This window comes from Xyrauchen texanus, chromosome 29 (genome assembly GCF_025860055.1).
Source record: "Xyrauchen texanus isolate HMW12.3.18 chromosome 29, RBS_HiC_50CHRs, whole genome shotgun sequence".
Taxonomy (NCBI): domain Eukaryota; kingdom Metazoa; phylum Chordata; class Actinopteri; order Cypriniformes; family Catostomidae; genus Xyrauchen; species Xyrauchen texanus.
The window spans coordinates 33,811,889-33,837,533 of record NC_068304.1 but is presented as its reverse complement, the minus strand read 5'-3'; the positions used below and the strand labels follow the sequence as shown (position 1 = coordinate 33,837,533).

Sequence of the window (25,645 nt, the reverse complement as noted above, 5' to 3'; positions counted from 1 at the left end):
TGTATAATGTAAAAACATATTGTATAAATAATGTATAACAAATATATTAAATAAACAAAGCAGGTGTTACGAACTGCTCCGAGACACGAAGGTTGAGATCCAAATGCAGCTTTAATTAAGGGGCAATCCAGACACGTAATCCAATATTCAGAGCATCCAAGAGAAGCACAGGCATAACTAGGGATGGGAATCGTTAAGGTTTTAATGGTATTACTATCTTACCGATACTGCTTATCGATCCGGTACTTTAACGGTATTCTTAACGGTTCTTTTTGTTATATATATATAATTTTATTTCAGGAAGGTCTACTAACATTACTGTTCAGGTGTGGTCTAAAAAGAAATCTAATAAAGTAATCAATTGTAAAATAATACTGCATAGTTTATCATAGATAGATTAATGCTTATTAATGCAGAAGTTATTCATTCAAGAGCTGTAAGTGACTTTCTCTTTGCCTTTTGTTGTTTGATTCGCAGTAATGGCTCAATCGTCGGCATGTTTATTAGGATGCTTCCCCTTTAAGACCGAGTTCAGATCTAATAGGCTCCTGATGCAGCATATTTTCTCCCCAACTATTTCCATAACTACGTCCATTTAAGACATAAACTGTGTTTAAGTGAATCTCCAAGCCTGTCGTTTTGACATATTTTTGTGTATAGTTGATCGTTTAGACGCGCACATGAAACCCAAAGTAGCCTATAGTTTGCTTGTCTCTTTGCGGTGTGTTTCGGAGCGCGCGCCGCATTGGGAACGGTATCTCTTGGACTCTTTTTATTATTAAACACGTCCCGCAATTTAGCAACAGTAGCATTTTACAACAATCACCGATCGTGCTGATTCTGACGTTAAGTTTGAGTTTTAAGGAGAAATGTCAGTGCACCGCTGTGAAGGGAAGGAAGTTGTGCTAGGCAGAATGTGGCTTATGTATAAATATTCTTTTTATAATCTTTGGAAGGCGAAATCTAAAATAAAATCAGACTAATAATCACAGATCTAAACCAGGCTATGTTTGAATGTTTAGTTCTGTCACTCATTAAGCAGGGCTCGTTTTGTGCTCGCTGTGGCACCGCGTGAGCGAGATCTCTCTCTCTCTCTCTCTCTCTCTCTCTGACTGCGAATAGCTAAATTGCATCACAGACAAATGGTTTCATATTATTATACATAGAAATGGCTGGCGAGATAAAATAACTTTCTCTTTATAGCAATAAAGAATGTATTTTCTTAATTTCTCCAGTACCGACAGCAGAACCGATAACGTCCGAGCTTACCAAAGCCAGTCCTTCAATAGCCTATACTGCGTTGGTATTTTATTACTTATTTATCTGCATTGAGTGACAACCCTCTCAAATATAAGACACACAAACAGAACAAATAAAAGTCTCAGATTCACTGTCTGTAATTGCAAAATTCTTGCTTGCTTATTGTGACATGATAGCAACCCTTCTGCTGTGATAATGCAAATTCAACTACGCTATCAATATCCAAAGTAGCCGAACGTCATGTCAATTATCGCGTTTGTCACGTTTTTTTCTTGAAATTAAATCTAAAGAAGATATACAAATGTAATCCTTTCTGTTTTCTCCAAGGAACTTAGCTCCTTCCTTAGGCACTGGATGAGGTCTGCTCACTCTGCTGGAAAATGACTCTAGGGGCAGTGTGCATCGAACACGTGTTCCACAACAACACTAGGCTGCCCACAGATGCGCCTGCCTAATAATCGGCTTGATATGCGTGGATACTGGCCGATCCCGATTATGTAAAAAATGCAAAAAAATCGGCCAGCCGATTAATCGGTCGACCTCTACCTGTAATAGTAGGTGTTAAGGACAGTGATATTTTCGTTCACATAAAGTCAGAAAAAAAACAACATATAAATCCAAATTAACGTGTAATTATTTATACTAAAGTAATATTCAAAGCCGTGCTGCTCCATAAAGGTAACAAGTACCCATCTCTTCCCCTGGCTCACACCTCAAAGAGGATTACAACAGCATCAAGACCTTGCTGGATGCCTTGAAGTATGAAGAGTACAGGAGACTTCAAAATGGTAGCTATCGATATGGTAGCGGCTGTGGCTCAGTTGGTAGAGTGGGTCAGCTGCCAATCGCAGGGTTGGTGGTTCGATTCCTGGCCCACACAACTCCACATGCCGAAGTGTCCTTGGGCAAGACACTGAACCCCAAGTTGCTCCCAATGGCAGGCTAGCGCCTTGCATGGCAGCTCTGCCACCATTGGTTTATGAGTGTGTATGTGAATGGGTGATTGGGAAACAGTGTAAAGTGCTTTGGTAACCTCTAAGGTTAAAAAAAGTGCTATATAAGTGCAGACCATTTTACCAAGGTGGTTTTATCAAGTTTCCCTGCTATCTTTGCCTTTGGGACAGCGGGGAACACCAAAGCACACTTCCACAGACAGGACTGGCCACAGCGGACCGAGTTCTCTGTGGGGAGGACAATGTTAGCAGCTGCATTGCTGTAGAGGAGGGAGCTTAAATACTCTTGTGTACTGTTGGATCTGAGGTCAGAACACACCCGTTTTGGAAATAGACACAGTTGATTTTCTAAAACCATTCTATCGCTTTTTTCCTCCATGCAAAATTCCATAGTTAATGTGATGAACTACACATGCGTATCTTTGCCTTTGGGACAGCGGGGAACACCAAAGCACACTTCCACAGACAGGACTGGCCACAGCGGACCGAGTTCTCTGTGGGGAGGAACAACGTCAAATGGGAGCCACTGGTGGACCCCTGGAAGGTGCTGATGCCACCACTGCACATCAAATTGGGCCTTATGAAACAATTTGTCAGACCTCTAGATAAGGAGTTGGCAGCCTTCAAGACTTCTTCTCTAAGCTGTCTGAGGCAAAGGTCAAAGCCGGTGTCTTCGTCGGACCACAGATAAAGGATTTTAGATTCATAAGTTGTTTTTTCTGACTTTATGTGAACAAAAAGTCACAAATTCGCCCTAAGTTAGATTACATAAATTAGTCACAGTAGTTAAGAAAACCTTCACTTCCTTATTGCACAAATACATATTTCCCTCACACTAAAAATCTTACATTTAGGCTAAATAGTTAAGCAACCACAGTCAACCGTTAAATATGTAAATGTCTGAATGTCATTGCATTTGTAACGGGCTGCCCTGTTCTGAGAGAGATGCTGTTTTGGGGGAATTTTGTGATCAGATCACATATTTGCCTAGTTCGCTAACTTGATGTTAGCAGCTGCATTGCTGTAGAGGAGGGAGCTTAAATACTCTTGTGTACTGTTGGATCTGAGGTCAGAACACACCCGTTTTGGAAATAAACACAGTTGATTTTCTAAAACCATTCTATCGCTTTTTTCCTCCATGCAAAATTCCATAGTTAATGTGATGAACTACACATGCGTGAACTTAAGGGAACTGACTTCATACATCCACTAAAAATTATTTTGACACCAGTTGTTTAAAATTCATTGCAAATGTTAGTTTTGAGAAAAGCTCTATCTGAATTTGTTTGTTGATTTGTAAGGCTTGTTTTGACCATTTTGAATCTAATGCAATGACATTCACACATTTTAAGTGTGATACAAGTGAACAGATAATAATTGTTTTTGATTTAGAATATTCTTGCAAGTGAATCTCAATAAAATAAAATAAAACACTAGTCATTTGCAAATAACAAACTGTGTCTAAGCCCCAAAAAATTATAAAATACACTATATGTGGAGTAAATCAAAATGAAAAATAAAAAAACAATTAATGTTTCAAAAAAACACTGATGATAATGAAAACAAATTTGCAAAACAACTAAAAATTCTAATCTTCCCACATCCTCTATAATCACATGAAATCATCAATTCAAAAATGATGTTCCAATAGGCATGACAAACATCAGAGCATGATATTCTCCCACATTAGCCTCATGGATGTTCAAACTCTTATTGCATACGACTAGCTAGGTTTTTTAGGAGTACTTTTCTCTCATATATTTCACATTTAATATACTGTATACTGTATTTGGAATATTTTGAAATCCAATGCAATACCAGCCCACCATCTGCGATAAACGTCACAATTCTATTTATCATGATACATCACAATACATATATAACGAATCAATATATCACGATTCACAAGCTTCCGATTCCAGTTTATTTGGGTATATTTCAGATATAATGTTAAATTTGCTATTTTAACTAATACTGGTTTTAATAATACAGGGTGCCCTACGAACTTAGTAAATTAACAGAAATATTAATTTAATACATTTAATGTTCATCCGTTTTTCTTAATTATGGTCACATTTTAGCTTTAAAATATACCAAGTCCATATATTTCATCAATAAATATAATGCTTAAAATTTAATATATTATGTATATATACAGTATACAGTACACACACACACACACACACACACGCTAGAGAGAGTCTCGTGACTTGAGACCAAGCCCTCTTATTTTTCACCAGCTGCCCTCAACCACCTGTTATAGAGTCCACATTATGTAGCACATATGTCCCAGCCAAAGTGACAGGTTTTGCCTTTAACTATTTCTATCAGCAATGTCAATATTAATCATTAAAAATGTATCAAGTAATACTGTTAAAGGTTTATAATAGAAGAGCCATTGTTAGAAGTAATAAACATGTTAACATTATTGGTGCGACACTGAGTGCTTGTGATCCGCTCATACTGAGCTCATATTGAGTAACAGTTCTGTTATAGTCCCCTTCTGAAGACACACATCTGTACAAACCTTCATAAGTTGCATTCATACTCTCGATGAGATACAAACAGCCCACATCAGTGTAAACACACTCCTCACGTCTATTGCCATGGTACCAGTGGTATGTGGCATGACGGGATATTATCGTGCAGAGCAGGAAGTATCTAGCAGATGCTGGGACGATTTGCACTGATGATTTGGCACTAATTTCAGTTTTAGATTCAGCAAATTCAGCCCTATCTGAGGAACACAGATTGAAACAGGTTAATCTGAAACTATTTCACTTATTTTAACTGTTCTAAAACCTAAACACTACATTGCTAAATTACCTGTGTGTAATACAGAAAGTTATCATATTCCCTATCAGTTACTATTGATATCAAAACTGGGCGGCAGTGTTACACATATTGTATCAAGTTCAAAGCAGCCCAAACTAGATTAATCTTGTAGGCAAAAATTGCAAATATTAAGCAATTTCAGTTATATTTTACATTTAAATTTACATTTATTCATTTAGCAAATACCTTGCAGGAGGTACACACCCAAACATGCAAAATCTCAACTTACTGCAATTAGTGAGATCCATGTTGTCACTGTGAAAATGAGGACAGGTTATTGAGATGAGACTAGCAAACTACTAAAATCAAAATGTTTATTTAAAAAAAATATTTTTTGATTTGAAGTGAATCAGACATATTCAAATGATTATTGAATCAACAGTGTTTGTGAGAGTGAGTTTTGGTGGGTGTGTGTGGGTTAACATTGAGGTACTAAAAATTGTATGCAAATGTGTGTAATCTTAGAAAAGTTCACATAGAAAATTAACATGATTTGATACATTTTATAGTTTAATTCTGAGGGTTAGTGCTTTGTTCAAATCACTTAAAGGAATAGTTCACCCCAAAATTTACATTCTATCATCATTTACTCACCCTCATGCCATCCAAGAAGTGCATGACTTAATTTTTTCTGCTGAACACAAACAATGATTTTTAGAGGAATATCTCAGCTCTGTAGTTCCATACAATGCAAGTGAATGGTGGCCAGAACTTTCAAGCCCCAAAAGCTACATAAAGGATGCTTAAAGTAAATAATGTCCACCTTTGACCAGCCCCGACCAGTTGGTGGCGATATGCATGAAGAAAGAAAATCTCCACAACACAAAAGAAGAATGTGTAAGTGAAAGTTAAAGTGGAGATTTATGTAAAAAAAAAAAAAGAACCTAAAGATTGATCTGTTTCTTTATATAATTTATATTGCTTCTGAAGACATGGACCACTGGAGTTGTGTGATTAATTTTATGATGACTTTATATGCTTTTTGTGCTTCAAAGTTCTGGCCACCATTCACTTGCACTGCATGGACCTACAGAGCTGAGATATTCTTAACAAAAAATCTTTGTTTCTGTTCAGCAGATGAAAGCATGTCATACAAATATGGGATGGCATGAGGGTTTTAGGTGAATTATACTTTTTAAAGTACAAGCAATAGTTGTATTGATGCTTGACTTGGGAAACAATTCAAACTCATTTTTCTGTCATGCTGAAAATGTGTTATCAGGAAGGAAGCAGATGTGTGACATTGCAAAATTAGGTCTTACGCTGTGGTGGGGCTGCAATGCGAACCGTTCCAGTGGCAGTAGGGGTCTCTGGATAGGACACATGCTTCACAATCATCTCCATACACATCACAATGCTGCAGGTTTATCTGTACCAGCTCATTACCAGAACTCACATACAGATGGTTCTGAGAAATGAAGAAACAACACAATGGTGCATCCATAACAGTTACAAAAGTGCAATGAACTACATAAAAGCTGGTTAACATCAATCTATTTAAATATACTGGTCATACTTGAGCACTGTCCAACAGCATGCTGGTGATGTGCGTTCCTTGTGGAAACATCTGAAACTCCGCAATGACAAAAACGTGGTGTTGAACATGCTCTTCTAACACTTTATGGACCCCTCCACTTTCTGAGGAAAAAAAGTTCAATATTAGAATCCCTACAGGTTGCATTTTAAAAGGCATAATCTGTATTTGACACATAAGATTGGTTCCAAACCCTTTTTCCCAAACCCTTTTTTGTTGTTGTTTTGTTCAAACAGTCCATTTTCAATTAGACTCATCTATTTTGCCATTAAAGGAATAGTTCACCCAAAAATGATCTTCTGCAGAACACAAACAATATTATGGAGATTTGATGTCTGTTTGTCTACACAGTGCAAGTGAATGGTGAACAAAACTTTGAAGCTCCAAAAAGCACATCAAGGCAGCATAAAAGTAATTAATACGACTCCACTGGTGAAATCCATGTCTTCAGAGGCAATACAAATGGTTTTAAGTGAGAACAGACCAAAATGTAAATCCTTTTTCACTGTACTACTTGCCATTGCGGACTCTTGGCATGATCTTGATTTCAAGCTCAATTACACTTCCTAATGCTTGATGCATACGCAGAACACTTGATGGCCCTAAGAAGTGTAATCTGGCTTGAAATCATGCTCTCCATGGAGACATTAAAGTTGCATATGATGCTTACATTTTGGCCACAACAAGTTGTCTTACAAGGCAGCTGCCATTTTGCTGCCTACTAATTAAAAGCATGCCTATGATGCCTAAATGGACACCTATTTAGACTGCTCACTAGGGTTTGAAACAGAGCTACAGCATATTCTGATGCATCTTGACTTACCAAATCAGTTTGATACTTTGATACACTTTACTCATAGTAAGCGTTCTGTGTCATCTGATTAACATACAACTGCTAATGATCATTATTCCACTTATTTTTCCAGTAATTACATACACTTGCTATTTCCTGTACCAAAAATAAATAAATAAAATAAATTGAAAGATGAAGGTAGCATTCACATGGAACAGGATCTATAACTTCAACAAAAACCAATAATAGATGTTAGATACTTCTACGAAATGCCACATTTTCAGTTCATACAATTCACAGATATCTCACTGACTAGTTGGTTGCAGCTCATAACCACAGTGACAAATTTAGACATATCATGACATCCTGACTCAACTTAAACTTAACCAACAGCATTAACCAACAGTGTTTCATGCCTTTCAGATCAGTTTATAATTGAATACCGGTTTAATTTCTCAACTAGTGTTCAATCAGACATGGTTAAACTTGAAGCAATTACAGTAAGTTCTGTTCCATCGTGACCAAGAGGGTTAGGAATCTAGAACTCTTTCTGAATAATGCATGTAACAACTAACATACAGTGTGGCCAGTCTAGTACAAAGTAATTAAAGTTGATTAAATTCATTAAAGGCTTATAGGTGTGAATCTGTCTCATCTCTGAATCAGTAGGAGTGATTCTTGACTTACTCGTCACTTGAAACATACACAAGACATTACTTTCATCAAATGAAGCATAAGTATAAGAGTGTAAGAGTGTTAAATCTTAAATAATGTTTGCAGGTTGTTCATATGACAATACGTAGTTAAAGATACACATTCAGTTTTGTTCAAATAAATTGTACTTTTTATATTAAAACATATTAGAACAAGTTTTAACCAAAAAGTTCTGTTTTTGTTTAGTTTAGTATATCATTTGGACCAATAGATTTTTCATCCAAAGTACTACAAGAATCATTAAGTGGAATTGGAACCAGATTCATAAAATTCCTTGAGATTTCCTCCCTAGCGACAAATGCACATACCTAGAGACAGAAACAGGACCCCAACATGGGCCACCTGTATGTGAGTGTAGTGACGGTGTTGAAACAGCAGGGGGCTTTTCTTTGGCATCACCCACTTCTTCATCTCTGGACGCTCTTTCATAAACATCAACAATTCACTGCTCAGTTGAGTACGGTCTTGAACACACTACAAGAAAGATGAGGAGTTAGGAACAACAGAAAAACACTGTTGAGTAACTGTAGGGTTCGGGCAGTGGTGGCTCAGCTGGGCAGTGTTGGCTCAGCAGTTAAGGCTCTGGGTTACTGACCAGAAGGTCGGGGGTTCAAGCCCTTGACCCTATCTGCTCTAGGGGTGCCGTATCATGGCTGACCCTGCGCTCTGACCAATATGTGAAAAAAAAAAAGAATTTCACTGTAAGTATGCAAAAATATATAATGTGTGACCAAATTAAAGGCTTCTATTCTTAAATTTAAAATCTCCATTGATTTTAGTGATAACGTATAAACCTTTCAGCACAGACTTACAACTGTATGATCTCAACGAAATAAAATAATTGATCAACCCCCATTTCTAGCACCCAAATCATATATGGTGACTTGATGAGATGACGTTTGGTCACAAATTATAAATTACAGCATAATTTTCTGTAAAGCTGCTTTGATACAATGTGTGTTGTGAAAAGGGAAAAACAAATAAAAATGACTTAACTTGATGTTATTGATATCCAACCTGTGCCGTTGCGGTCATATTTAATTTGAGCACTAAATTAAAATTTTTGTTCATCGCACAAAGTGATCGTATGGCTCCAGAAGGCTTGGAATATGCACCAGTCAGTTCAATTACTTTTACTGTAGTTTAATTTTATTTTTTTTAGCTTGACAGCTGGTCCTGGCGTGGTTAATAAATTATTAAATAATCATATGATTGTGGTTATTTGATTGTTCACTTCAAATATTAATCACATTTTAATGTACAAATAAGGGAATCTTAAGCGGATATACACCAATCAGCTACAGCATTAAAACTACATGCCTAATATTATGTAGGTCTCCCTCATGCCGCCAAAACAGCGCCAACCTGCATTTCAGAATAGCATTCTGAGACGCTATTCTTCTCACCACAATTGTACAGAATGGTTATCTGAGTTACCGTAGACTTTGTCAGTTCATACCAGTCTTGCCATTCTCTGTTGACCTCTCTCATTAACAAGGCATTTCCATTTGCAGAACTGCCGCTCACTGGATGTTTTTTGTTTTTGGCACCATTCGGAGTAAATTCTAGAGACTGTTGTGTGAAAATCCCAGGAGATACTCAAACCAGCCTGTCTGGCACCAACAATCATCCATGCGATTATCTAATCAGCCAATCGTATGGCAGTAGTGAAGTGCATAAAATCATGTAGATACGGGTCAGGAGCTTCAGTTAATATTCACATCAACCATCAGAATGGGGGAAAAAAATGTGATCTCAGTGAGTTGGACCATGGCATGATTGTCGGTGCCTAAAATCCCTATTTTATTATTTTATTTATATATTGGAAGTTAAATAAGAAATATGACAATTAATCATGAAAGCCCTAAAAGAGACAATTAATTTTGTGTGTCACGGTCGAAGGAAGGGGCATGGAACATCATGAGGGTGAGTACAAAATGTAAGATTTACATTTTTGGGTGAACTCTTCCTTTAATATTAAAGGAGGATCTGATGGGTTTAACAGTAAAAGAAAAAATCTCACCGTTCCAGGCCGGGGATTCACAGGTTTAGTGCTGGTTTTCATGAATTCAGAGAGACTGAAGATGTTCTTGATTTCAGTCATATTATAAACACACACTGCACTCATGTTCCTGAAAGACAGAAACAAATACTTTAGGCTTTCACATGCACTTACACACCAGTGGCAGCTGGTGATTTTCAAAACAGGGGAAGCACAGATGTCAGTAAAAAAAAAGTGTTATTTATTTCTGTTGTTTTTTTTTGGGGGGTGTTAGTCAAGTCAGGCAACTTAAATGTGAAGTCTTCTCTCTTATTTTTTTGCAGGATGTGTAACTAAGTCAGTGCTTAATTTGTTCCTGTTCTTGTTTGCACCTGTTCTTAAGGCAAGACTTAACTAGTAGGTTGTAAGCTCTTCGTAAGTAATGCATAGTCGAATAATATGACGTTTACCTGTATTGATGCAATAAACAACCTTCAAATTTGTAAATAGAAGGGTTAAAAAGCTGTGGCATTTCAGTTTGATCTTGCTACGGTTGATGTTCAAACCTTGTCTGCTCGTGTAACTGTCAGCTGTAATAAATTATATCCCCATTAAAATATGACACGTAATAAAAGTACATTTGATATATTCGCCCTGTGTCAATAACAATATATAGGAACTGTATCTAAAATAAATAAGGTGTGATAAATAAATACTAATACAACTGGCTGGAAAAATAGATATTTATTAATTTTAATATCCTATAAATATTTTGAATGTGTTGAAACTTGACACCGGGCGACGCACCTTGAAAGCTGCACCATTAGAACAGTTTCATTTTGAATAGCCGCTTAAAAGTTTTTTATCTCTCGTAAATGTAAACGGCTGTAAATGTCAACAACATCATACTCTATGTTGAAATGATTAATGCCTGTCACGCAAAACATGCTCATTGATGTCATAAAATATCAGTTTGCTTTTTTATTTCAACCTTTACTCCTGGTCGGAGGCTTCTGTAAATATTTTGTTTATACGTAGTGTTAAGTCCTACATATAGAATATAGATAAGCACACTGACCATCTAAAATTAAATATTCTTTGCAATGCATAAGAGGAAGTCAGGTTTTTGTCTTACCAAAAGTTTCTGAACAGGCCATAAATTATGATGTCATTGTCTGTTTCTACTGTGTCGATGTCTATTAGCTGAGTAAAGTCATATCCTGTCTCCTTGTCTCCACAGAATATACGGGCGTAAATCATCGATGTCCAGCTGTTCTGAAGATTATCTTTAGGCCCACCTTTGTCATCCTGAAACATATTGTGATGTTTTTTTATTGTTTTGAAAAAGGAATACATGAATACATGTGTATGAATGATTAGTTCCTTGATGAACTGTATAATGTTAACATGATCACACAGTAAGTCGGCAGGTTGTTTTCCGAGAGTTCCGGTACCCTAGGATCGGCAAAATTATGCCGACTCACTGACAAGCGCCACCTCATATCAGACATGTTTACACCGGCTGCAGCATGTTTACCTTCCCTGTGGCACAACCAGAAGTGTGTTGTTGTGTCAGCACCAGTTTGGATCCCACGCTGAAACCAGGAAGTAATCACATTCAAAGAATCAGTGATGAGCAAGATAAGGATATTGCATTTTCCCCTCCAACATTACATATTTACTCTACTGATGGTTAAGTTTGGGGTTTGGATTGGGGTCTAAAGTTTATAAAATGTGCATTTCTCTTCACTGTATTACAGCCCATACAGCTTGCGTCCCTCTGTGGACATAACACTAGGAAATGGAGCACACAGGTATCCCCAACTTTACTTACTGCTTTGGCCTGGTTGCTAGGGTGGGTAGAGTCGGTGGGTAAAAGTTGGTTTAACCTCATCGTTGTCGCTATAATGTGGTTCTTGTTCTTGGTGGGTTTTGTGGTGAGTTGTGCATGGATGCCGTGGAGAACAGAGCTAGGTCTCACCAAAAGTGAAACAAATGCGTGGACTGATGGTCACAGGCAACTGAGATTTGTCCTCCACCACGCGGTGAGTCACTAAGCCACCACGAGGATTCAGAGCACATTGGGAATTGGGAGTTCAAGAGATGAGGACTCTAGTCATATCAGTAACCTTATAAAAGCTGTTTTAATATACACGAAGAGGGTCCACTCATGGGAGCAGCAATTTTAGAATCACATGTCCAACTTAATACTACTTGCTTAATCTCAGTAACTGTCTTGTTATTGGACACTTAGGGTGAAGCCTAATTCAAAGAATGCAGAGAACAGACTTGTGTTCTTCTCAAGACCAGTCTTGCTAAGCATCCTTGAACGAACAAACTCGGAAGGACAGGAGGACGTAAAACACCTCTATTGCGAGCTTTGAGATGTGCTGTGACCTTACTGTTGCACAATTAAACATCACAGAACATCTGATCCAGTGAGAGAACTACTAGCATTAGCACACACCAGTGGCCGCGTTAATATCATCACACCAGTGAGTTTTTGCAGGACTAGTGACACGTTAAAAGAATAAATTCTTTAAACACTTGTTTTCTCCATGTCCATAACTGTATAAACATAATGGTGATGGAGATTAACGACTCTAAAAACCCATCAGATTTTTGCGAGCTTACAGCGGGAAACTCTTGAGGAAGAAACTAAACAAAATGATAAATGTCCTTCGTCTGCCATCATAGTACTGAGTTCTTGCCCACAAGTAACCATCCGATGCATCATCGATTTCAAGGACAGATCTGGGTAATTTCTTGCGTTCTTGAGGATTGGAATTGAACTTCGGCAGTGGATGATGATGTTGAACGAGTCCATGAGAATTTAAAATTAAAATTAATAAATGAATCATGGATGATTGTGAATAGTGAATTTCTACAATGGCACCTGTAACAGAAAACTATTGATTTTAAATAATGCTGCATCCACACCACTAGGTGTCACTGTAAGTCCAAGATGCTACGAACTAAAAGTTATTGAGTGCACCTTAAAAAAAAAAAAAAAATGGAATTCTTGACAGACAACCCTGATTTTTTTAAGTCGATAGATAGACAGACAGACAGAAGACCACGACAATGGATTGATTGATTGATTGACTGACTGACTGACTGACAGAAAGACAGACAGATGACGACGATAGATAGATAGATAGATAGATAGATAGATAGATAGATAGATAGATAGATAGATAGATAGATAGATAGATAGATAGATAGATAGATAGATAGATAGATAGATAGATAGATAGATAGATAGATAGATAGATAGATAAGGACCATAATAATATAACTTGTTACGTCTCTAATTTATTTTCTGGGCAGCAAACACAAGCTCAATTAATCAAAACAGGAATTACATCATATCATAATAAATATTGTAATATTTCCACTCACCACGCAGCTCTGGGACACTTTTGGAATCCAGAAGTCTGATTCTGAGTCTCTACTGTCACTTGTATGTTTCTCTGTGAAGAACAAATAAACTTTGTCCTGGTGTGTGCCTGTCCCAACGATCAACTTCACAAACCTCTGCTCTACATATCACAGAGAAAAAAAACAGCAGTTTTCAGTAACATTAACTATTTTCAGTAAAAGAGTGACTTCGTGTCCTAGCTAGCTGTTGTGGCTTGTTAGAACAAAACTATGCTTAACATGGAAAATTGCATGGAAAATATTTTTATCGTATGTTGTTGTGCATCTGGTTATGACACCTTTTCATCCTTGTAGCTAACCATTTAGATGTCAGTAGTATTGTGAATGGTAAAGTAGGGCTGCACAATTAATGAAATAAATAATCAAGATTACAATTACAGCTGCCACAATCGTGCAGATCTATAGTATATTCTTGTAAAACACTGTTTAAATTCTCACCTGTTTGAGTTGACTGAGGCCACATTTTCCGTGTATCTTTGCTGTTTATCCTGAACAATCCTTTATCAGACTTAGTAAAGAACAGCATATCATCTGACAGGACAAATAAAGATACAGGATGTCACATTTAGCATGTAACAACATAAATAACTTAAATAATTTATGATTATTTATTATGAATTGAGTCATATCTGTAATTAGTGGAAATTGCTAAGGCAAGCATCACTATTACTATTTTAATTAGGATCTATTAACATAACACAAACATACTGCACACATATATATATATATATAAAAACAAAGATAAATATATATGAAGTTTATAATGATTGTGTACAGAGAGGTGTGCTGATACTTTTCTATGTGATCAAACTTACAATGTAGCACAATAAAAGGGCGGGGGGAAAAAAACAATAGACTTGAATTAAAGGAGATAGCTGAGCCATATCTAGTGACCAGAACATCAGAGAAACAATTTTTATTTTTTTTACTTGGCCCAGTAAACAACCCCCCAGTACACCCAAGCAACATGCATTGTTTTCAGCTAATAGGGATATGCAAAACTACACTTTTTTTATTGAGTAGTAAATTTATTGTTGATAGTGAAATTGCTTGTCAGAAAAGTGCTGATTTGATGAATGTAGCAGCAGTGCTTTAAAGAGGATGGGTTTAGAATTTTTTTTAATCGAGGTCTTTTATTTCTCTGCTTAAATTCGCACGTACAGCAATTTATTTTCCATGACATCTCGGGAGAGTGTTTAGACCAGCATACAGTGTTTTCAAAACACCAGATTTAAATAACTGACAATGTAGTTAGCAAATTCGTCTGAATGTACATTATACCGCTTGTTAGGCAGCTACTTACCAATGAAGTATAGCCTACATTTACACAAATATTGATTTGAGTTGATTAGTTTGAGACATTTTGATTAATTAAAAAGAGAATATTTAGTTATTAATACAAGAGACATGAAATTAGCACGACTGACCAATCAGATTTAAGTTTTACAGAAAGCTGTGCAATAAAGCAACTTGTCCCGTAAGCTGGTCAGATGGCGTCACGGCGAAATAATTCCAGAACGTTAATTAAACATTGATATAAGTTATAAGGAATTTTTTTCTACAGTGTGTAAGAGGTCACACATTGTGCTAAAACGTGCTAATACTGTGGAGGGTGTGGTAAGGGACTGTCTGAAAAGTCCACATTCTGTGCTAAAACTGTGGATTTATTTACTTCTTTTTTTTAAACAGAATGTTCCATATAAATATTCAATAAGTTGTACACAATTCAATATACAATCACTGAGTCATAAAGACAAGAAGTACAGGTGAAGGAAAAATTTAATAAAAATAAAGTAAATAAAAAAAACCTTACACAGATGTAGGCTATACATACGATAAATAAATCGACGAAAATTATTTTTTATAAGTCATGGGCCAGAAAAGTTCTCAGCATATAAGAAAGGATATACACTTTTTATTATTAATAACTCAAAATAATTTATTGTGAAGGATGTGACAAGGGACCATCAATTTCTAGGTATTATTCATCTTCAATGTAGGAATACTGACCGGAACTGTCGCTCACTATACGTATATTATGCAGCCTGCGTTGTGCACCTACTCCCATACGGGAGCACCATCTTACCATAGGGGTCACCAAAAACTCCACCAGCTGCCGTCCTTTTAAGCACTGTTTTCTTAATTTGTTTCTTTGTTCTTATCTTATAACCGTTTCCTTATCTTGGATAATTACTTGACAACTTGAAACAATTAACAAATTAGTCAGTATTAGTTTTTGCTTTGAGAATCATTAAACTTCACTGTTATTGGTTCCGACTATGCTGAAGTGTTGGCATCATTACAACACTGCCTACAATGTATATATAAATAGTGCATGGTAGATACTGTAATAGCATTTTGAATAAACATGTGAGCAACTGCAACTGCAACTGCAACTGCAGACCATCACCACGAAAGGTTTAGTTCCTTTTCATAACCTCATGCCAGTAAACTTACTGTGAAAATAGGAAACTGCTGCCCTTAATTAAGCCTGAATTCACACATTTGTCTGACATATTTTGAAACTTTATTTGCTACTCTTTTAAATAGAACCTCTAAACATAACACAAACATACTGTATACCAACAAAGATAAATATATGTTAAGTAATAGTAATAGCATTTAAAAAAAGTAGAGCTCATGCATAAACGTGTGAGCAACTGCAAATGTAGACCATCACCACGAAAGGTTTAGTTCCTTTTCATTACCTCATGCCAGTGACCTTACTGTGAAAATAGGAAACTGCTGCCCTAAAATAAGCTAGAATTCATTTGTGTGACATATTTTGAAACTTTCTGAAGAGTTTGGGGTTACAGTAAAATCCATGAACTACTCTTTTTCTCCTGTTCGAATATTACTGTTATCCAAGACATGAGGTTAAACATTAACAACAACCCTGTTTATACCTTGTATGTTGTATTAGCCAATAGCAGAACAGCTATGGTGAATTTTCATATTATGATCAGTTAAGTTCTATATCTAAATATGTATCATGCAAATGTCTGAACCGCACATTGGCACCACTACTAGTTTTAGGCAGCCCTGTTTTGCAATGCGTCGGCTATTAAACTTGCAGCCCTGTATGTCATCATCACATTTAAACACTTCATTATTTCATTATCCAAAAAGCTTCATATAATTCAGTGTATTTCTATAGAGCTTTTGACATACAGTATATGGTTTTGAAGCAGAAAACTGCAAGGAAGAACTCTAAGTTTATGGATGGATATCTCAAAGGGATATCTACAACCAAGTGGTTTGTTGAGGAGAGGTGTGCTATTACTTTGAGATCAGACTTGTGATTTTCACGTTCCCATAGACTTAGATAGAAGGAGGTATCTGAGCCATTTCTAGAGCCACTAGACACTTGGTGTGGCCTCTTTGAACTGGGAAAATAAACAACCACTTAACCACCCAAATCACCCAAGCATTCTCATAGCAACCCCTGGCAATCACAAAGAAGTCCCCAGCACTGTGGCAGCAGGTTTTGCACAGGAAAACCCCACCCTTATTTTCCTAACAAAATGTCAAAATCTAGTTATTTTTGCACAATGGCAATTCACCTATAAATCAAATGTATAAATACATACATGCACACTGCCAATGCATAATACTTACCAATGAGTAATGATGGCTCATTCATTTCTAGTTCATATTCTGATTTAAAGGATTCAGTCAGGGAATAACTTGCGTTCTGAAACAGAAGCAATGACTCAGCTTATCATACTTAATAAGGACATAAGCTTAAAATGTTTCAATATAAACAGGACATACCATATGATAGCACCTTGTATCATCCTTTTTTGTTCCACAAAGGAAAAGGAGATTTCCATTAACACCCTCTTTGAGCAGAGAGATATTGTATTCACGTTTCTGAATTGCAACAAACTGGGAGTCAGACAGCTATCAGTTCCTTTATATGTGTAAAAAAACAAGAAAAGCTTTTCCTAAAAACAACATATAGTTGTTTTTAGAGAGCCTTCAGTTTCGAGAATAGATTCACCTTTTTCTACTGAAATATCAAGGGTTCCCACAAGTTTTGACCAATTCATTTCTGTGAATTCTTTAGTCATTCATGATTACTTTTGTGATTTTAAAAATTATTTTCAGGAGATTTCTGGGGAGGTTTTCCATTTGTTTGTCATGTACTAGTCCTTGGAATTAATATATTTGTTAAACTTATACTTATTATTACACAAATGTCTCCTATATTATCTATTAGCATAATCTACTAGCCAAATATTTACAAACTGATTACATATTTTAAAGCAGAACATAACTGAAAGAAAATCTATATTTACTGTAAATCTATATAATAATAATAATAATAATTTCTATGGATATTCCATGAATTATTACTGTACTTTCATGACAGGCCTGGAAATATTTAAAGTTCCCTAAACTTGTTTTCAATAACAATGGGAGAACCCTTAAAATGTCAAAGCTCTTGCACTTTGCTTTAAAAAGTTCATACTTATGAATACTTACTGTGATGTTTTTTAATTTTTCCTTTAAAAGAATCTCATTCACCTAAAGATCCAAACAGATAAAACATTACATCAAACACATTATGAAACATAGGCAAAGTGTTAGTCCTGGAAATTAAAGAGTCACTTTGGTTAAAGAATGCATTTCTTGCTCTTATTCACGACCAAACTATGAGTGAACATCACCATATGTAGCACTAACAACCTGTGGAGATTGGGGGAGTGGCCGAGCAACCTCTGTGGAGAGCGAGGATGAGAGAGTGAGTGCAGTAAGGTTTGGCACCTGTGGGGAATCACCTCTAACAGCTGTTTTGTGTTTGCATTGGATTTACAAGGGCAATGCAGACCACCGGATGGGAGAGAGAGACGCACGCTGCAGCAATCGTGTGCACCTTGCACGTTGCTGAAAAGCAAATATTTGTGTCTTAATAAATTTCCGTTGGATTGCTTGCCCGGCTCTCGCTTCAAACCTGTCACACAACCGTATTCTGCTGCTGATGGACATAACACCCTTGCATAATATTAAAATATAGTAGACTAAATATTTGAGAACTTCACAGAATTGGCATCTGTGTACTTATAATGTTTCTCACGAAAATGTTAAACTCATGTTCAGGGTTGGGGAGTAACAGAATACATGTAACGGGATTACGTATTTAAAATACAAAATATAAGTAACGGCATTCCACTACAGTTACAATTTGAATCATTGGTAATTAGAATACAGTTACATTCAAGGCGGCACGGTGGCTCAGTGGTTAGCACTGTCGCCTCACAGCAAGAAGGCCCCGGCTCAACTAGGTCCTTTCTGTGTGGAATTTGCATGTTCTTCCTGTGCTTGTGTGGGTTTCCTCCAGGTGATCTGGTTTCCCCCACAAGTCCAAACACATGCAGGTTAAGTGAACTGGAGACTCTAAATTGCCCTGTGTGTGAGTGAGAGTCCCCCAGCCACTGGGAGTTGTGTCAGGAAGGGCATCTGGTGTAAAACTTGTGCCAAATCAAATACGTATATATGTAGACTATCACAAAGCGGACCATGCACCTATGCGGCACAAACACTTGGGAAGAGAGACAGAGATGGAAAACATTTATACATATAAATTATGCAATCCAAAGTGCATTTGAGCATCAGTGAAAGACTTTATTATGATGTGCTACATTAATACGAGCAGACAGAGAAGTAAGTTTGAAGTTAGGAGCAGAAGAAATAGAAATAAACCTTGTGTAAATTGTCAGTTTTACGCTAAGCTAAAATCCTATTTCTAGCCATTTTACATGCACATGTTACCAGGCATGATCATATTTTGTTATGAAGAAAATTCACGATGGATCATAATTTCTTTTTTTCTTGTAAGACCTTTGATATAACGGCAAAAATCATATTCATTATAATAATTATTGTATTGTTTTTCAGGTAAAAATATCTAAAAATCCTTAAAACAAGATCAGTTTGATTTATCTTGTTTTAGAAACAACACTGCATAAGATATTTATGTTTTTCAGAGAATGTATTTTTAACATGTGTATTTTGTCTTACTGTACTGGCAGAGTTTTAATAGTCAAAACAATTCAAAGTAATCCAAAGTATTTTGAATACGTTACTGACCTTGAGTAATGTAACGCAATACGTTACAAATTACATTTTACAGCATGTATTTTGTAATCTGTAGTGGAAAACATTTCAACCCTCCCAACCCTGCTCATGTTATATAATCAAAAAAGTGTTTAAAATACAGATGGTTGTGTTTAAACCATGATGTGTTTTGAATGATCTGTGAAGCAGATATAGCTACCTGAAATAAATTATGAGGTACCTGTTTGAGATTGGATTTTTGTGTTGTGTTCATGGAATGGAGGATCTCAGAACCTCCAGCCCAGATGAGTTCAGGGCTCATGATAAGTTTGACCATATGATCATGTTCAAAATACACCCGGGTCATACCTGAGAAAGAGAGAGAGACTGAAGCATGGTGTCAAGTGTGGAATATTTTCATTTTAATAGTGTTCCTATGTTACACCCCATTGCAGAATACGTGTTCTGTGTGTGAGAGATAATGGGAAGTTAGATAGGTCTGTCAAAATATGTGTGAGAAATAAGCGTCACTTTGACATATGAATTTGAGTTTGAACTTGTTTTGACACTTCTTCATTAATCTAAAAAAAATAATCTTTGATTATACAACTAATAAAGCCAAAATGTTATTATTACTGTCTGACAAGTAATGTTTCTGGGGTTTTTTTTTTTAAATAATTTTTTGTATCTGATTCTTTTAACATAACAGTAATATCTAATATTTATTTACATTTAACATAACATTAAGGATAAAATAACAAGAATGGTTAAGTGTCTTCTTAACATGACACTGAGGCAGTGAGGACTGTTTAACAAATTATAAAAATATAATGATAAAATAGCAGCTCACCTTGGTCTGTCAGCTTCACTCGAGCATTATGATGCACTCTTGCTGACCCAACACATGAAATGCACGCCAACAGCACACACAAACATGTCAAATCCATCTTACATATGAGAGACTGAGCTCGTTAATGCTTCTACTTCCTGGGATTAAACGTCTAAATACTCGAGAGGCGGGGCGGAGGATTTCGTATGATTTATTCATTTAGAATTGCATCAGAACAAGTACATTACGTAACTAAATGAATTATATTGCATTTAAGAAAAGTAACTCTTAATGCTCCCTTGACAAACAACGCGCCTGTCATCAACTGTTTCCTTATGTTCCGATTACGTTTACGATGTTTCAATGATAACTCACACAAATATACGAACCTAGTGGCTGAAGCACAGGGCTGTTAATCAAAAGGTCGTTGGTTCGAACCCCACGGCCACCACCATTGTGCCCTTGAGCAAGGCACTTAACTCCAGGTTGCTCCGGGGTGATTGTCCCTGTAATAATTGCACTGTAAGTCGCTTTGGATAAAAGCATCTGCCAAATGCATAAATGTAAATGTAAAAATGAGTGCGGTACAAGGCAATTAGTATGAAGATGTATTTGGTGCAAATCAAATGAGCACCTGTGACAGTGTTATTTGTAGTTGTAGAGATTAGCCGCACATGTGTATCAGCAAATTTAAAATCACAGATAAATATATTTTAAGAGTTGCAAGCTTGCAGATTTTTTCTCTCCCACAAACGCAACACAACAGTTACACCTTCTCAAATTCTTCATTGCAGGTGCACAAATCCTTTTCTACGAATCACAAATTAAGAAACTTATACACTCACATTTTTGCTACAGTTGTTCCAGTAAATATGGTGCAAAACACATTCACACATTCTTTGATATTTTTCTCACACAAACACAAATACAAAAGTACAACTGCTTGAATCTGCTGCTACGAGTTTCAAACGCTGTTGTTCGCGCGCTCTCCCTTTTGCACCACATGGAGCAAAAGTGAGTTGTGCATCTGTAGAGGCAGGAGGCGGGCACTGTTCAGAGATCAGAGAATTTTGGCCAATCAGAAGAGCTGTTCGGCCAATGGCGCCTCTCCATTGGCGGAACATGACGCCCGAAATAAGGACAAAGTTGCAGTAAGTGTTGAGTCGTGCCGTCTATACGCCTTTGACATTAACATTTATTCATTTTAGCAAAAGTTTTAATCCAAAGCGATTTACAATTGAGGAGAACAACAGAAGCAAATCATCCTATTCCTAGGGAAGTGCTGTACACGTTTCAAAATTTTTTAGAGAAGTAACCCTCAGCAATGAGGAGGTTGACAAATGCATTGAATGATAGTATTATTATTTATTTATTTTGTATGAAGATAGTGGGCTAAAGGGATTGGATCATGAGCTCACAAAACAGCTGTGTCTTTAGATGCTAAAATTTGAAGTCAATTGAAAGAGTGTGTATGTTTATTTTTTGGTTTGTTTGTTTGTTTTTACATTTATAATGGCAGTTCAGAGTATCGATCACTCATGATGGGTGACTCTAGAGATCGTTGCTCATGCTGCTTGTAGGTGACACAAGATGCTCACGAACCATCTGCCATGTGTGTTGGAATCACGCTGTGTGGTTCTGGATCAGATCCGACCCGACTCCAGAATCTAGAGTTTAAAAGGTGAGGTGGGTCAGAGTTATGGTAGTGTGCTTTGACAGTGCTGTAGAGCAGTGGTTCTCAACCAGGGGGCCAGGACCCACTAGGGGGCCTCAGCATATTTCCAAGGTGGCCTCAAGTTGACTTAAAATGTATTTAAAATAATAAATATTAAAATAGTTCATCTAAATTAAAATGCAAAAAAAAAATACTTAAAGATGTATGCCTACAATTATAAACAGACTCTTTCTGAAACTTCTAGAATAAAAATGTATCCATAATTAAATATTTTATTCAGTCCCGTCTAGTTTCAGGTGAGGGGACCTTCAAATATTGTCTTGGACAGTGGGGGGCCCTCGAGAACCTCTTCTGTTGAGGATTAGTCCTCAGTGAACACGGTTTTGCGAGACTAACATAATTCATCCATCTGCACAGTTTTGGGCCAATGTCTCAGCTGAGATGTTTTTAATTGACTTTTTCCATGCACAAAAGTACTGTTGTGGTACTATGGTATAGTGATGGTACCTTAATGTATACCATTGTAATAAATAATTAATAATGTACTATGGTATTTTCATAGTTCTCTCCAAGTTTCTTCAAAAGAATACTATAGTATTATTGTGATACCATATCCAAACAAACATGATTATCTTCCTTAGTGTAGTGCCAGTCATTTGCCTGTCAGCAATTTGTGTAGTACAAAACACAATGAGAAGGAAAATACAAAAGTTAAAGTGGTAGTTCACCCAAATTACCATTTACTCCATCTCATGTTCCAATCCCATATGATTTTCTCACTTCCATGGAACACAAAAGGATTCTTGTGTTTCAAATTCATCAAATTGAACTGAGTAATCTTTAATAAATATAAAATTGAAAAACTAAATATTTTAAGTTTTGCTAATTTAATTTAGTTAAACATTACTATTTGTTTTAGTAATTCAACCTTTTTATAACATGGCAAATTAAGTTCAGGTTCTCACATGGTATATGGAATAGCCTTAATGAAAACATTATGCAAACTTTTTTATTTCTTTAAAACTTTATTAAATCAAAACCTTTTTTTAGAAATGTATGAAACCAACATGACATAATTATACATTTTTTAAAGAACTTAACATGTGTTTTAAATAATATTTTTAAAAGATTTTTATTATCTCAGATGTCATTATTTTTCATTGACACACAGAAATCTGTGCAGCCAGTGTGAGAGCTGCTGTGCTGTGTTACATCTAAATGTCTGGTCACTTCTCATCACCATTTTATTCTCATAGAGACATTATTTTAATATGTGTCTGTGCCCAGTTTAAAGAGCAGGGTACGGTATGTCTTCTGGGATTTAACTGACAGGTGAGGATGTTTCGGTTTTTAAGTTCATGGCTTTGATGCTGTTCCTCTCTACCCAAATTAAACTGCAATTCCTCTTCAGTCAGGTGTTTTTTTTACACTTACAATAACATTCAAAATTAGAAAAAAAATATTAGTTTGATAGCAATCTTAGTTCATGTTAATTTTAGAAAATACAATTGCTCGTTGTTAGTTCATGTTACTTCATACATTTTTAATTACATTTAATTCTCTTCAGGCACATGAATAAGCCGTTTCGAATGTGTGTTTTCTTTTTAGATATGCCACAGTATAACAATGATTAATGAACACATGTTACCTGTCATGCTCAGCCTCTTGATCTGTCACTCACCAGACTCCTGTTTCTGGGGGCAGGGCCTCCAGCTGCTCTGATCAAAGCTCATCAGAGGAGACCAGAGGGGCAGTTAAAAGGGCCGGTCAGGTCTTACACCAGGGTCAGAAATTAACAGGTGCTTCAGTTCTACATGTGTAGATTTATATGTAGAATCAGCTTCAGGAAACTTCTGTTCTGTTTTGAATCTATTTATGAATTATAAATGTATGATATATTTCAGTTGCTTAACTGGATAATACCTAATCACAGTATAATACGTATAGTGAATATATTTAAGCAATATCACACAAGCAAGAGTGCGATATGGCCCTACATCAGCACTACTGTGATTCGGCCATAGTTCAAGTACCCTAGGTAATCCCAGCAGTGCTGATTTAGGGACATATAGATTGCGAGTGTGATATTGCTTATATACAACAGTTCAATGAACAAGTACATTTTTAAAAATGAGGAAAAACTGTCACAAAAAACGCATTTGTGCATGGAACTAATTTCTTACGAGATGGATCAGAATCTGCAGTTGCTAGTTCAAACCAAATGATGCATGTTAGTAATTAAAAATGTGTGTGTGTGTGTGTGTTTGTGTGTGTGTGTGTGAGAGAGAGAGAGAGAGAGAGAGCGAGAGAGAGATGGAGCATGTGCGATCAACTTTTGATGATGTGTAGTTTGTTAGTCAGCTTTCTGAAGATAATGTGAGCATGTCTGGGATCTGTGAGGGCTAGGGCCATTCCCCCAGAAATGTCCGGGAACTTGTAAATGCTTTGGTGGAAGAGTGGGGTAACATCTCACAGCAAGAACTGGCAAATCTGGTGCAGTCTATGAGGAGATGCACCGCAGTACCTATTAATGCAGTTGGTGGCCACACCAGATACTGACTGTTACTTTTGAGTTTGACCCCACCTTTGTTTAAGTTTGCTGAAAATAAAACCAGCTGAAAATGAGAGTGCATTTCTTTTTTTGCTGAGTTTATATGTATATATGCAGTTTACAGTATATTCCACAGGCTAATTTGTTCTATAGAATTTGAATGTACTTCCTCTAATAAGTAACTACTGAAAGACCACAGATGTTCTTTGTAATAAACTATGAGATGTCATATATCACAGTTCTTTCACACATGACCATGGTCATAGATGTCTCTCTTACACTGCTACATGACTAACAGCTGGTTAATTCCCTCAAAAAGCAGTAATCTAATGAATTATACTCCATTTATCAAGTGTAAAGTGAAACCATCCCAGTTGTGCACTATATACAGTCGATGTTGAGATTTGTTTAGTCTGTACAACTGGCAATGCATTACAGTCCAGAACACCCTATCTTCATCCCAAAGACAGTGCAGACCTTTATTTCCTAGTTATTCAAGGTGATACTGACAAACATAAAAAATAAATCAATATCTTCAGTTCCACCTAGCTGAGCAGTCCTGACACCTTGGGAAACGTTTGGAATTTGGTTTTGCAGTTAACAGTAATGAACTAAAGCCTGCAATTTCTACAGCCATGTCTCACTGTGGTGGTTAAATAATGCAGCTTTATGAATTTTATGCATTCATAAATGACACTTAGGGATCAAGGACCCGAAAGCAGTTGTGGAACACAGACGATTGCTTCACACTCATATCACGCAAAAATGAATGAAAATGAATCTGCTGGGCATTAATAGGGTGACCAGGGCCACGTTCAATCTCAAAACGCTGTGCCATTTTGCTACGGCTTCCGGGTTGAACGACATGTTTCCTCGAAACAGTGTGTAGCGACATGTATATAAACCCTTACCATATTAAAAAGGCTGTGCGCACAATGGATCCAACTAAAGTCCTTTACAAATTTGTCCACTGCAGTTTGGTGTATGCAACAATTTAAGATATTAAAATAAATGTTTGC

At 36.5% G+C, this 25,645-nt stretch overlaps 1 protein-coding gene across 2 annotated transcripts in view; it reads right to left on the bottom strand.

Moving 5' to 3' along the window:
- The window catches only part of LOC127622976 (semaphorin-7A-like), a 28,072-nt gene extending 7,539 nt beyond the window's left edge, over positions 1-20,533 (bottom strand). The window contains exons 1-14 of one of the 2 annotated variants that reach the window (XM_052097195.1): positions 20,422-20,533; positions 19,813-19,940; positions 18,000-18,041; positions 17,286-17,384; positions 17,130-17,205; positions 13,950-14,042; positions 13,473-13,612; positions 11,206-11,378; positions 10,113-10,221; positions 8,398-8,563; positions 6,565-6,686; positions 6,311-6,456; positions 5,278-5,303; positions 4,741-4,950 (exon numbers count right to left, since the gene is read on the bottom strand). In XM_052097195.1, the coding sequence (XP_051953155.1) occupies positions 4,741-4,950; positions 5,278-5,303; positions 6,311-6,456; positions 6,565-6,686; positions 8,398-8,563; positions 10,113-10,221; positions 11,206-11,378; positions 13,473-13,612; positions 13,950-14,042; positions 17,130-17,205; positions 17,286-17,384; positions 18,000-18,041; positions 19,813-19,940; positions 20,422-20,518 (1,627 nt within the window). In that variant the 5' untranslated portion in view covers positions 20,519-20,533. The remainder of the gene's footprint in view (positions 1-4,740; positions 4,951-5,277; positions 5,304-6,310; positions 6,457-6,564; positions 6,687-8,397; positions 8,564-10,112; positions 10,222-11,205; positions 11,379-13,472; positions 13,613-13,949; positions 14,043-17,129; positions 17,206-17,285; positions 17,385-17,999; positions 18,042-19,812; positions 19,941-20,421) is intronic. The other variant, XM_052097196.1, reaches the window with a different exon arrangement.
- Positions 20,534-25,645: the final 5,112 nt, after the last annotated feature.